The sequence below is a fragment of the Dipodomys ordii genome, unplaced genomic scaffold, assembly GCF_000151885.1.
Source record: "Dipodomys ordii isolate 6190 unplaced genomic scaffold, Dord_2.0 Scaffold3, whole genome shotgun sequence".
NCBI classification, from domain to species: domain Eukaryota; kingdom Metazoa; phylum Chordata; class Mammalia; order Rodentia; family Heteromyidae; genus Dipodomys; species Dipodomys ordii.
The window spans coordinates 37,194,640-37,209,325 of record NW_012267219.1 but is presented as its reverse complement, the minus strand read 5'-3'; the positions used below and the strand labels follow the sequence as shown (position 1 = coordinate 37,209,325).

Here is a 14,686-nt window from a genome sequence, read left to right as displayed (position 1 = left end):
AGAAGAGAGCCACTTCTTCCTCTGGTTTTCAAACTTTAGTGTACACAAGAACCCACAGAAGATGATAAAATGGGGTCCTTAGCTGGGTGCTGGGCGCCCAGCCTCATGCCTGTAATTCTAGCTACTTAGGCTGAGATCTGAAGGTTGTAGTTCAAAGCCAGCTCGGGCAGGAAAATCTGTGATATTCCAATTAACTGCCAAAAGCCAGAAGTGGTAAGGTGGCTCAAGTAGTAGAATGCTGGCCTTGAGCAAAAGCAGATTAGGGACAGCACTCAGGCCAGGAGCTCAAGCCCTAGGACTGTCATAATAAAAACAAACAAACCAACATATATGGTCCTGACCCCACCCTGCAAAGATTCAGCAAGTTGAGATAAAACCTAGAAATCTGCATTTTAATCTTTATTAAGTTGATATAAATATATTTGTATTTTACTGTTGTGTTGGCATCAAAATACATATTATTCCAGGATGTCATGTATGTACATTATCACAAAAATTGAGAACTGGCTATGGCACTGTCTGAACTATATAACTAAAAGTTCTAAGATTACCCTGTTTTAAAATTTCTTTTATTTCTTTAGATCTTCATGAAGCATTCCAACTTTACAGATCATAGTGCTCTATTAACAGATTTATGTGTTCTTTTCCCATCCCTTTTAATACAAAAAAAACATTATTCAATTATTTTCATCTGACATTTCACTAAGTACAGGATTCATAATGTTGATATTATTAGATCAGTCACTTAAGTGGGTGACACAAATTTATCTTTGTTGTGCCAAATACCCACTCAAAAAACAAGCTGAATAACAGATGCCTCCAGGTGTATACAACAACCATAGTTTCTTCAAGTGAACTAGTCCTGTTTAACAGGTCAAATCGCTAGTCTATGTAAATAAACTGGAAAAGACTCACGTATACAGCTGTACATGTCATCAGATGGCAAGTTCATTCCACTAAAAAGTTTTATCTGACTGTACTTTTGGACAGTCGTCTGCTATTATTGCAGAAGTCCCTCCGAACAAAGTTGTAGTTTAGAATTTAAAACAATCGTGATGAGATAAAATATACCAGGGTAGCTTTTCTGTAGCAGAAAACTATAATTATAGCCTTTTTTTCTCAAGCAATATTAAAGACAAGCAAAGTTGAAAATAAATATGCAAGCATATAGTAAGTTAGAAAAAAAATAGAAAAAAATTCAAGTACAAAGCACAGCAGAGCCTATGACTACAGAAGATAAATTAGAAATACAAACGAGCACCAAAGCAGTATTCCTTCTAAACAGCAGGAAACAAATTTTCCAATACCATTATTTAGATCATTTACTATTTGTCTGTTAACTTTGGAATTTAAAAAACAGTCCCATTTGTTAATTAAGAAATCTGACCGAATAGACCAACAAATGTCCTAACCATACTACCATGAAATAAATGACTAATTCCTTGTGAACTGAAGTCCTTAATGACTTGTAAGTTTTAAATAAGCAGGAAAAAGTTCAAGAACCTTTTGTAGATTTGTTCAAATCTCTGCTGACACTTCTGGAAGTTTTTAAAAGTGACATTCTTATCCACTCGCCTATGTATTATTAATAATACCATTTAGTGGCTACAAGCAAACACTGGAAGGCTCAGGTGTTAGGTTGATTTGTTCAGGTTCTCTACATTTTGGCTTGATTTCAGGACATCACCCCTTTCTTCCTCCATGAAATTTATGAGGGGCAGAGGAGATAAATCTCCAGACATAAAGAAAAAATATGAAGATTTTTCTGACTTGGACCAGAACCCTCAGTTAAAAGGAATGCCAAATATACCCGCCAGTTGTTAAATTTTCACCAAACCAAAAAAATTCTAGCTAAGTCATCTTTGAGAATGACAGATGTGATGGCACATTTTAAGACATGTCACACTGATCACCCATACTGAAAAATGTAAGTTTCCTGCTTGAAACTGACCTGAAAAATGGTACCATGTCCACAGCAGCTTTGAAGGACTATCATGTATTTTAAAGCCTTTTGAAAGCATTTATATTTTACATTCAAAACTAATACATGGGGCCAATTTTGCTCAATTTAAGTCAGTCCTCACATATTTATAGTTGTTTCTGTATTTTTAAGAGACAGCTGCTGATAATTTAAGACATTCTAAAGACAGAAGTGGGGTAAAGGGTTTTTTTTCTATCTCAGATATTCTGAGTAATTTCTAAGAACTTAAAATCATATCTGTTCTTTAATATGAAACTCATAGCTTCCAACCAGCTTAGCAATGTTCCTTAGGGACTGTAAAATGTACTAACAATGGAGTATGAACTCAAGCTGAAGTGTACAACTTGATTTTAACCACTGACACAACAGTTAGCAAGCACTATCTTACCCACTGACAGCAAGAAATACCTTTAACTCATGACGGGATCCCAAGAGATAGCAGGGAACAACCTTTTAAAGAACTGGTCAATAATCCTAAGAACTACATATACTGAAGGTATTAGAAAAGATGTTTTCTTTTGTAAGGCATTAATGAGTAAATGAACAGAATACATGTCCAACAAAAGATGACTAACAGTATCATAGAACCGTTTATCTTTTCTTTTAAACATTTTGAATTCCTGCTACTTTTTGCCAGCTAAAACAAGGAAAGAATGCCTCTTGGCCTACACAACTATGGTATAAAAAACTAAGACATCTGAAGCTATTAGGCACGTCAAAGGTACAGTTTATGGAGTTCAAGGTCCCTTGTATAAGGGGTGTATGAATTACCTGGCACATGTACATATGGAACTGTAAAGATCATCTACTGAATTCAACTTTCACATTTTTAGTCAAACTGAAAGACTTATAGTAAATATTGAAACATACCATATCTTCAGTTACAACTGAGTAAGTGTAACATTTTACCAGATAAAAAGCTGGAACTTAAGTATGAGAAACCTTCATATACTGTGCTAGTATTGGTCTCTTCTTTATAGATGAAAGCCATCAATACTTTCAACACAGCAGTTTAGAAGATACACGTCCAAAACAGGTGACTTGGTTGAGGTCTATAATTTAGCAATTCAATGCCACTGGCATCATAGTGCTGTGAGGAGCAAGGTCTCTCCGTGTTTTAGTCTGATTTGTCTTTCTTCTTTCCTGTTAAGGGCACTTTGTTGACAACAGCAGACCCAACAGCTGTCACTCCTCCAGCCACAGCAGACACGCCCCCTTTCACCAGCCCTATTCCCATGGAAGGCACAGTTGTCACTGCTGTTTTGGTCACCTCCAGACTCTTCCCACCAATCCAAGCCACGCCTCCAATGGTGGCACCCACGGCCCCCTTTGTAACACTGAAGATACCCCCGGTTACCCGGGACAACATGCCTGGCTGCTGCTGTGGATGGTCTTTCATTGAACCTAAGGAGAGAAAACAGCATGGCATGGTCAGATCTAACGTATTTAAAATGATCAAATGATCTCCTAGTCAGGAGGTTAGAGATGAGGAGGCCAGCTGCACTGCCGACACAAGTCTCTCCTGCCTTAGGGGCACAGTGGTATACATTTTTATGGCATCTTTGTCCAGTTCTAAGTCTATTTTTTGTCAGTCCTGGGGCTTGACCTCAGGCCCTGGATGCTGTCCTGGAGCTCTTTTGCTCAAGGCTAGTGCTCTACCACTTTGTGCCACAGCACCATTTCTGGTTTTCTGGTAGTTAATTGGAGCATCTTTCCTGCCTGGGCTGGCTTTGAATTGCAATTCTCAGATCTCAGCTTTCTGAGGAGCCAGGATTACAGGCCCGAGCCACTAACATCCAGCTCAAGTCTTATTTTTTGAGACAGGGTCTCACTATGTAGCCCAGGCTAGTTTTAAACTTGTATTCCTCCTGTCCCAGCCTCCAGAAGTGCTAAATTTATAGGCATACACCAGTGTATGTCACTGTACTCAGTCTCAGGAGGCTGATGAGGCTCATGGTTCAAAGCCAGCCTGGGCAAAAAAGCCCTTGAAATTCTTACTCTCCAATTAACTCCCCCCAACAAAAAGGCTGGAATTGGAGCTGCGGCTCAAGTGTTAAGAGTACTAGCCTTGAACAGAAAAGCTCAGGGACAGAGCCCAGGCCTTGAGTTCAGTCTACAGGACCACTCACTCACACATACAAAAGAGTAGCACAAATCTACATGTAACTTCAAACTCATAGAAATGACCAGCAAGAAGACTTCATAAAGCTTGAATACACCAGATTTTAACAGACATAGGCCTTTTCTCCGTAGCCCAGTAACTTAGGGAGTAATTTAGGTAAGCAATGATATTTTCTAAATTTTATGGAATAATATCACATAAATATATAATTTAGACTTCACCCTCCAAAAAGCACAATCCCACACAAAGCCAGGTAATGTCTTTCTTTTTTTTTTTGGTGGGTCATGGAGCTTGAACTCGGCCTGGGCGCTGTTCCTCAGCTCTTCATCTCAAAGCTAGTGCTCTACCACTTGAGCCACAGCACCCACTTCCGGCTTTTTCTGCTTATGTGGTGCTGAGGAATCGAACCCAGAGCCTCACACATACAAGGCAAGCACTCTACCTGCCCAAATCTAGATAATTTCTGTATACACAGTCCAATAAGACCACCAAGGCAGAACATTACTACCAAAGGTGACATAGGGAAACTGACAAGATTTAAGGAGAAAAAAAAATGCTGACAAAATGAGTTTGTTTTTTTTTAACAAACACATTTTCCTTAAAATAGTTTTTCTTGGAGGCTTTACATTCTGTCATAACTAGGAAAATGTTACCAATTAGTAAAAATCATGCACAAGGATGGCTATTTTATTTATTTATTTGTATTGGGGGATTGAATTCATCCATGTGCTTGCTAGGCAAGTACTCTACCACTCAAGCCACCTCCTAAATTCTTTGTTTCTATTTTTGTGACAGGTCTCACCCTTGCTTCTGGGCCGACTATGATCCTACTATACTTTGTGGATAACTGAAATGGCAGGTATACAGCATGCTATACAGCTATTAGTTGACATGGAGGTCTCACATACTTTTTGTCCCAGATGACCTTGAACCACAATCTTCCCCCAAACTCTACCTCCTGAGTAACTGGGATTACAGGTATGAATGAACCACTGTACCAGTCTGCAGTAGCTTTTTTTTTTGGTTATGGGGCCTGAACTCTGGGCCTGAGCGCTGTCCCTCAGCTCTTCAGCTCAAGGCTAGAGCTCTACCACTTGAGCCCTAGCGCCACTTCCGGTTTTCTGGTGGTTTATCGGAGGTAAGATCTCACGGTCTTTCGTACCCAGGCTGGTTTTGAACCATGATTCTTAGATCTCAGCCTCCTGAGTAGCTAGGATTACAGGTGTGAGCCACCTGCGCTTGGCTATAGCTAATTTTTTAAGCCAATGTTTTTTATTAGAACTAATAACATATAATGCAAATTTTTAACTAACTGAAATGGCTTAAGAGTTATAAAAATACGATGGAAGGGGCTGGGAAGGTGGCTCAGTGGTAGAGAGCTTGCCTTGCATGCATGAGGCCCTGGGTTTGATTCCTCAGCACCACATAAGCAAAAAGAAAAAGCCGAGAGTGGCGCTGTGGCTCAAGCGGTAGAGCACTAGCCTTGAGCTGAAGAGCTGAGGGACAGTTTGTTCCCAGGCCCAGAGTTCAGGCCCCATGACCAAACCAAAAAAACCAAAACAATGGAAAAGACTGCTTAATTGGTAACTCTTTTATAATCAAGGTAAAAAACATTAGGAAAAGAGTAAAAATCCTGATTTGAGGGTAACAGCCAAATGCTTCAATAATACTCCAGTAAAATGTTGTTGCTTTGCCTGATTTGGTTCATTTGCATTTAATCGACACAATTTTCTTGGTTAAGATAAATATTATTATAGTTATCTCTTCCCTCTGTAAGTCGTCTGCTTTTCCATATTGGCTTACAAAGACATTCCTGAGGCTCTGTTTCCTTCCGGGACAATCATGTTCCTCAGTGGCCTTTGTCCCTTACCTAACTTCTTCCCACAAAGTACTTGTGCATTGAGACTTAGCCTTTCTAGCCCTAAAAAAATAAAGCAAGGAAATGCAGCCATGGTACTCAATAGACATTATGTTGAAAACGAACTAATCAACTTATGGGCAGGGACAGGAGGAGAAACTGAGGGGAAGGGATGACAGTGTTAAAAAAAAAAAGTACTCATTATCTGATTTATAAAACTGTATCTCCTCTATACTATACCTTAATAAAAACGAAAGCAAAAAACCTATTGTGGTGGTATGTTCCTATAATCCCAGCACTCAGGAGAAGTTGAGGCAAATGGATTAGAAGTTCAAGGCCAGTTGGGCAATGGTGGCTTATACCTGTAATCCTAGCTGCTCAGAAGGCTGAGATCTGAAGATCTTAGTTCAAAGCTGGCCCGTGCAGTAAAGTCCTTTAGACTATCTCTAATAACCACTCTCCCTACAAAAAAAAAAGTGGACCTGTGGCTCAGGCAATATAACACTAGCAATGAGTGAAAGAACCCAGGAACAGTGCCTGGGCCATGAGTTCAAGCTCCAGGACACATGGACAGACACACGGACACACAGACAAGACAGACAGACAGAGACAGACAGACAGACAGACAAGACACACACACACACACACACACACACACACACACACACACGGGTGAAAAAATAAAAAATAAAAAAAAAGTTCAGGGCTAGCCTGGGCTACATAGAAGAAGAACCCTGTCTCAAAAGAAATTTTTTGTTGTTAATTTGATAGTAATATAAAATCTTCCCATAAAGAGACAACTTTGAAAGTTGTCACAGAAAAAGAAAACAGGAAAAAAAATACATATATTTGTGCAGAGCAAAGCAGTGCACACCTTTAAATCAAAGACTAGGATGATGGCAGTAAGATGGAGAGTTCAAGGACAGCCTAGGCTGTACATACATCAAGACCCTCTCTCAGAAACACAAAATAATATTTGTAAAGAATGTACAATTTATGACAAGCTTCTAAAATTAATCTTTTTCTTTTAAAAAAGGAGTTAAGGTAGTAAGCTATTTGTCCACTAAACAAATTTGTACCACCATGCCGGGCAAATCCTCCACTTTCTCTTAAGGTCAGTTTTTATTATGCTATTTTCCTAATAATTTGTGCCTACCAACATATGAAGCAACTTTTGGACAGTGCATAACAAAACTGGTTTTAAAAAAACCAAAACAAACAAAACACAATACCTATCATCAAGACTTCTATCTCTACAATGAACATGCAATTTTCCATGAAAGTCATTTCTTGCATAACATTTCAAAAGTAGGCAAGAAGTGCCCATAGTCACTTCTGATAGTTAGGGGATTTGGGGAGTAGTTAGTATTTCCAAGGCTTTTGGAAGGAAGCACAACAGTAAAATGATTCATGGTGTCATAATTTTCAAACTAAAAGAGACTTATGATTTAGAAAGACAAATTAAGCAGGCCCCAAGATCATGTATTAAGATAGGAAGAAAGCAATAGGCACTGGTGGCTCAGGTCTGTAATCCTAGCTACTCACGAGGATCATGGTTCAAAGCCAGCCTGGGCAGGAAAGTCTGTGAGACTCTTATCTCCAATTAACCACCAGAAAACTGGAAATGGTGGTGTGGTTCAAGTGGCAGAGCACTTGCCTTGAGCTGAAAGACCTAAGGACCAGCACCCAGGCCCAGAGTTCAAGCCATATTACCGCCCACCCCCCACCCCAAAGAAAGATAGGAAGAAAGGATGAAAGGACTCCAAACTGATAGTGAATAATAGGAATAATAGGAATTTAATAACAAAACCCTGCTTCTTGAATTAGGTTGATGTATTTTATGCAGGGCATCAAAATTAAACATCTCCTTTCTCTGCCTTACACTCTTTATAGATGAAAAGACATTCTTTTTTTTTTTTTTTTTTTGGCCAGTCGTGGGGCCTGAACTCTGGGCCTGGGCGTTATTCCTCAGTTCTTCAGCTCAAGGCTAGGGCTCTACCACTTGAGCCACAGCGCCACTTCTGGCTTTTTCTGCTTATGTGCTGCTGAGGAATGGAACATAGGGCCTCATGAATGCAAGCACTCTACCACTGAGCCACCTTCCCAGCCCGAAAAAACATTCTTGCTTGTGAAATTGTCTTAAAATATAACAGGACATAAACCTTATATAATTAAATTGTTCTTCCAGTGTTCAAGTCTCATGCCTCTCATCAGAAGCTTAAAATGTTTATCTTCAAGTGTGTGTTTCTGTGTGATAGGGCTTGAACCCAGGGCCTGGGAGCTTTTGGGTACTCTACCACTCTGATCCACAGCTCCACTTGCAGTTTTCCAGTGGTTAATTGAAGTTAAGAGTCTTGGACTTTCCTGCTGGCTTCAAACCATGATCCTTAGATTTCAGCCCCCTGAGTAGGTAGGATTACAGGGATGAGCCACCAGTGCCTGACTCTTCAATTATTTTTGCAACATGTTTACTGATCAGGTAAATAGGTTAGAATTCTTTAATTTTAAAAGAATCAGGGCTTTAAATCACTACAATATATTTTCTTTCTTAGTGTTATATGTATATATACACTTACCTTCTGGTGGTTCATCACTAAGGTAGGATGGGATTTCTTGTTGATTTTTATCTGCCTGATTCATGATTTCCTAAAAAAAAAAAAAAGGCAATCCATACAAACATATTTCATGTTGAGACTACTACCTTGTACACATTAAGACTTAATTAACTTTTCTCAGATAAATAATATTTTTAAACATCTACCACAGGACTGTTTCATCTGAAGTGGCTGAGAGTAGCTCTAGGTTTGTCCTCCAGCACCACAAATAGATAAAAGAAAAGCAACTTTACATTTTAGGGCTAGGGATGTAACACAGTGTAAGGTGTTTGCTTACCATGCAAAGCCCTTGGGTACTAGTGCTTGAATTCAGGGTCTGGGCGCTTTTCCCTTAGCTTTTTCAGTTAAGACTGGCATTCTACCATTTGAGCCATAACTTTACTTCTGGTTTTCTGGTGGTTCATCAGAGATAGGAGTCTCATGGACTTTCCTGCCTGGGTTGGCTTTGAACTGGTATGTTCAAATCTCAGCTAAGAATAGCTAAAATTATAGGCATAAGTCCCAGCACCCAGCTCCAAAGTGTCTTTTATGATAAACTGTCTTGACAAAAAAAAAACAAAAAAAAACTATAGAGCTAACAGTCAACTAAACATTTCTTGGTAATACATTCTTAAAGCCTAAATTATTGTAACCATATGCAAACAAGAGATATGAAGGATATTGTACTAACAATGTAACACTAATTAACAAGTCATAATTAGGCTAATCATTGTTTTAGGTACAGAAGGTGGAAAATGCCTGCCATGCTAGGGTATTTCTAAATACATACATACATTTACAAACGCATATGAAGTAATTATAATTTTCTGCTACAAACATGTACTACTTTTGTAAATAAAAAATAAGCCTTGGAAACCAAGGATTTCAAAAATACTTTCTTTTTTGGTGATACTGAGAGTTTGAACTCAACACCTTATGCTTGCTAGCCCTTTTGATTTTAGTTTTTTCAGATAGGACCCTCATGTTTACCTGCAGCTGGTGTTGGACAGTAATCCTCCTACCTATGCCACCTCTACAGCTAGAATTACAGGCTCACTTAGTTGTTGAGATGAATTCTTGCTAACTGCCTACACTGATCTCTACCATACAAGTAGTGGAATTACACACATGACCCACCATCAGTTGTATTCTTTCAAATTCACCTGGTCTCAGTTATGACAAGGACTATTATTGCCTATGGCAAGAAACACTGGACAAATAGCTTTATGGGGACTATTACTACATTAGCTGTGCAATATTGTTATGGACATTACTCGCCATATCACTGCATAGATCTAATGTGGAATGCTATATATCTAGGTCATTTCTTTAAAGGCATTTAAATATTCAGAAAATGTCATTTCCTTCAAAAACTAGTAAGTTTTCTTTGGGATTTGTACCTTTTTCATCTTAAAAGATAGAACGATATGGTGTGTCTCTTCTTTTTTTGGCTTTGAGGAAGCTTGTATTTAAACTGCCAGCCTAACTAGATAGGGTGGGGCTGGGAAGGTGGCTCAGTGATAGAGTTCTTGCCTTGCATGCATGAGGCCCTGGGTTTGATTCCTCAGCAACACATTAGCAGAAAAAGCTGGAAGTGGTGCCGTGGCTCAAGTGGAAGAGCCCTAGCCTTGAGTTCAAGAGCTGAAGGACAGAGCCCAGGCCTGGAGTTCAGGCCCCATGACCAACCAAAAAAAAAAAGAAAAAAGAAAAAGAAAACTAGGTAGGGTTTCTTTGGCTGCATAGTTGTACCTATTCTCCCCCCTATACTCCTCTATATTCCCTTAAGACTTCTCCTCTGATTACTATTACAATTTCAATATCTTATTCATACTTTGAGTATTTTTGTGAAAACACATAGGACAAAAATGTTTGTAACCACGCTAACATTAAGCATCTCTAGAAAATATGTATAGCAAGCTGGGCACCAGTGGCTCATACCTATACTCCTAGCTACTTGGGAGACTGAGATGTGAAGATTGTGATTTGAAGCCAGCCTGTGCAGAAAAGTCCATCACACTCTTATCTTTAATAAACTGCTCAGAAAAAGGCAGAAGTAGTGGTGTGGTTCAAGTGGTAGAGTGCTAGTCTTGAGCACTTATTGGCTCAAGTACCCAGGTCTGGAGTTCAAGCCCCAGGACAAGTTAAAAAAAGAAAAGAAAATACATGTATCAACATTTGGCTGAAGTCTTTAGTTAGAAAGGGAGGAAAAAATAGGGAAGGGAAGGAAGAAAACAAATCCCAAGCTAGTTTTGTGCTTAATGAGTAGGCAGTGGTATCTAGTGGCTTCCAGAAGCCACAAAATAGACATGATGTGTATATTTTAATCCACAGTTATTTAAAACACTTTATTTTTAAGTCCACACAGAGGAAAAAGCAAAATGAAAACATGGGAATTTTTTTTTTTTAAGACATTTCACTGTTGGGCTGGGAAGGTGGCTCAGTGGTAGAGCGCTTGCCTTGCATTCATGAGGCCCTGGGTTTGATTCCTCAGCACCACATAAGCAGAAAAAGCCAGAAGTGGCGCTGTGGCTCAAGCGGTAGAGTGCTAGCCTTGAGCTGAAGAGCTGAGGAAGAGCGCCCAGGCCCAGAGTTCAGGCCCCACAACTGACAAAAAAAAAAAAAAGAAATTTCACTGCTTCAAAGTACAATCTCAGAGACTAGAGATATGGCCCATGATTGCCCATGATAAGTAAACCTGGGAAAGCAAAATCTGCGAAAGAGTGTTACTACTATGCTGACACTGGCGGGTGGTTCATACCTATAATCCTAGCTGAGATCTGAAGATCAAGGTTCAAAGCCAACCTGTACAGGACAGTCCATGAAATTCTTTTTTTTTTTTTCCCCTGGCCGTGGGCCTTGTACTCTGGGCTTGGGCGCTATCCCTCAGCAATTCAGCTAAAGGTGAGCACTCTACCGCTTGAGCCACAGCACCAGTTGGGGTTTTCTAGTGGTTTACAGGAGATAAGAGTCTCACGGACTTTCCTGCCTGGGCTGGCTTTGAACCTCGATCCTCAGATCTCAGCCTCCTGAGTAGCTAGTATTACAGGCGTGAGTCACTGGTGCCTGGCCATGAAACTCTTATTGCCAAATTAAACTACCAAAAAGCTGAAAGTGAAGCTGTGGCTCAAGTGGTAGAGCAAAAAAACTCAGGGACAGTGCCCAGAGCTCAGGCCCTTGGTTTAAGCCTTAGGATTGGCACACTCATACACAAGTGTACCCTCCTCACCACCACCACTGCAGTACAGCTATTTGTCTTAAACTGAGACTTGTGAAAATAAACATACTCCTAATCACCTAAAAAATACTCTGCGGATAAAATTTTAAAAGCATACACATGGGAATTAGTACTAATGAACAGTCAAAATGACATTTTGAAAAACGTTATTATTTTGTATGTTGTAGGGCTATCCTGTTTGGCACTTAAGGTTTTACACAAAACTAAAGTTCACAATTAGCAAGAATACCTTATCTCAATATGTACAACTTTAATCAATTATTCATTTAAGAACATGCAGGAACTGTTCTCTGCATATCACATTTTTTGGTCGGTTGTGGGGCTTGAACTCAGGGTCTTTTGCTCAAGGCTAACACTCTACCACTTGAGCCACAGCTCCACTTCCCAGGAACTGTTCTCTAGGAACTCCTAAGGCACTGGAAATGATGGACAAGAGCGTTTAGACCAAAGCAAAGTATGCTTTTTATGTTTTGTCTTTAGGTCCTGATATGTGGACAAACTATTACAATGCGAACTAAAACTTCTTGAATGTGTTTTTAAAAATCTGTGCAATGTGAAAGACTTATTTACTGTAACTGTATATATAGCATGACAGCAAATTCATCAGCAGTTAGTTTCAGGGGGAAGGGCCAGGGAATAATTTATCCAATACAATAGCATCAAAGATAGCAGCTGGCAGATGTATTCAGCAAATATTAATAACAACACTATTCCCTAGAGGGTAATTTATTCCAATAATAGAAATAAGTAAACAAACGCTTCATGGAAACCTCTGGTTTTTTTTTTTCAAGAGAAGCCTAAAATTACTGATGAATCAATGTTGCTTGTGGGTTTCAGTAACATCTAATATATAAATTGAAGCTTTTTGTGTGTGATGAAAACAGTCTAAAGACAGCATACAAATCTGCCTATGGTTACCACCCTTCTAAAGTACCAAGGAAATATAATCACACTAACACTTGGTATGAACTCAAGCACAAAACACAGTACACTAGAGTTTACTGTCAAAGATGCTTCAAAATGTTATTCATCAACAAGTTAATTTTCCTATTTACAAAAAAAGACTGAATTAAGAAGCTAAACCCTTCTAGATGTGCTATACACATCTCACATCCTCACTCTGTTTCAGGTTGTTGTTTTTTTATACTTGTTCTGGGGCTTAACTCAGGGCCTGCGTGTGCAGTCCCTGAGCCTCTTTGTGCTCAAGGCTAGCATTCTACTGCTTCAGCCACAGCCCCACTTCCCATTTTTTCTGAGTAGTTAATTGGAGATAAGAGTCTCAGGGACATTCCTGCCCCAGCTGGCTTTGAACTGCAATCCTCTATCTCAGCATCCTGAGTAGCTAGGATTACAGGCATGAGTCACCAGGGCCATGCTGTTTCAGTTTCTTTGAAAAGTAATTGCAAGGAGTTTCAAAAATACATTTGGACAACAGAGCTCTATACACATACAGCAAGAATCAGTGTATACTAAGACACTACCTTACTGTTTTTAGAATCATCTAGTTGTACTGAATTTGCTGCTTGTAAAGATGAGCCTCCCATTAAATGAACAATAAACTACAAACAAGGCATGAGGCTGGCAAGGGAGAAAAAGTAATCTATCAGTAAAACTTGTAAGGGCACACAGATGACAATATCAAAGGAAACATTAACTCAAATTAAAATAGCATTGACACCAAAACCAGTACCTGAGTCATCTTCACTAAATCATGCAATCTGCATTACTCTTACACTGTTGGGTTCAGAACAAGCATACAAAGACCCCCCCCCTTTTTTGTTTTTGTTTTTTGCAATACTTGGGTTTAAACTCGGGACTTTTTTGCTTGCAATGAGGAATGTCCTCTATCACTTGAACCCCCATCCCTTTCCAGTCCTTTTGGATTTAGTTTTTTCTCAGACTCTGCCACTTTTTGTTTAGGACAATCTGGGACCTCAATCCTCATACCTACATTATAGCCCCTGCTTAGGTGGGATCATGAGGCTGGGACTTGCCACATCTGGCTAGTTTGTTAAGGGGAGAGGAATTCCTGTAACTTTTTGCCAGGGCTGGCCTTCAACTGAAGTCCTTCAAGTAGCTGAGACCCACAGAGGTGAACGGCCACGCTCCACCCAAAGACCCTGCTCTTCAGATGTTTATCTATTACCCAGTGAGAGCTCATCAGGAAGTAGGAAAGGAGCAAACACACCCAGTTACTGAAACAAAGAAAGGTAAAGATTTTCCTAGAATTTAAACTATTAAAAAAAGATCGCATTCATAGAAAGCATTTAAACTTCTCCAACAAAGCTTCCTATATGTGGAGAGGTTTTTTTGTTTGTTTTTTTAATCGAACTTGGTCTCTGGCACAAAGACCGAAGAGGATGCCCGTGTGTGTCTGTGACACTTAAACACACACCTGGGTGTCGTTACCACTATTTCTGGGTTAGTCCTTGTGCACCTCCACACAGTGGGAGTTAATCTCAAGGCTTCCACGACCGCGGAGGATCCCCATGGAGTTTCCCCTGGGCACCTAGCAGTGTGCACCGAGGTGCGACACATCCTCCAGGTGTTTGCGGCTCCCCAGCTGCCCCTCGCCCTCCGAGGCTTCCCTCCAGGCGTCTGCGCGGCTCTTTCTTTCCTTTGGCCGCGGGAGTGACGTGGCAGGAGAGACAGAAAATGACCCCGCGGGCGCCGCGGCCGGGCACCTCCTTCTTCCCTCCCGCTCCCACGCGGTGCACCCCACACACCCACCCCGGGGTTCCGGAAATCCGACTGCAAGCGGAGGGGGTCGGGGGGGTGCTGCGTGTGCGCGGCGGCCTCGGTTCCCCTCTCCCCCCACCCTCCGGAGGGGGGAGGCGATGCGGGGCTCGGCGCTCCCCTCCATCCGCGCACTCGCAGGTTCCGGGCGGGCGTGGGA

At 40.5% G+C, this 14,686-nt stretch overlaps 1 protein-coding gene across 1 annotated transcript; it reads right to left on the bottom strand.

Annotated features, from left to right (window-relative positions):
• Positions 1-386: 386 nt before the first annotated feature.
• Tmem263 (transmembrane protein 263) lies at positions 387-14,451 on the bottom strand. The gene is made up of 3 exons (XM_013022644.1): positions 14,186-14,451; positions 8,538-8,607; positions 387-3,385 (listed from the first exon to the last, which is right to left on the bottom strand). The coding sequence occupies exons 2-3, from the start codon at positions 8,599-8,601 to the stop codon at positions 3,099-3,101; spliced, it is 351 nt and encodes a 116-aa protein (XP_012878098.1). The 5' UTR covers positions 8,602-8,607; positions 14,186-14,451; the 3' UTR covers positions 387-3,098.
• Positions 14,452-14,686: the final 235 nt, after the last annotated feature.

Bases quoted from the DNA above. Each gene is read 5' to 3' on its own strand.
- Tmem263 (XM_013022644.1), bottom strand. From the start codon at position 8,601: ATGAATCAGGCAGATAAAAATCAACAAGAAATCCCATCCTACCTTAGT. The intron at 3,386-8,537 runs GTAAGTGTATAT...TTCTCTCCTTAG, and splicing joins TAGTGATGAACCACCAGAAG to GTTCAATGAAAGACCATCCA.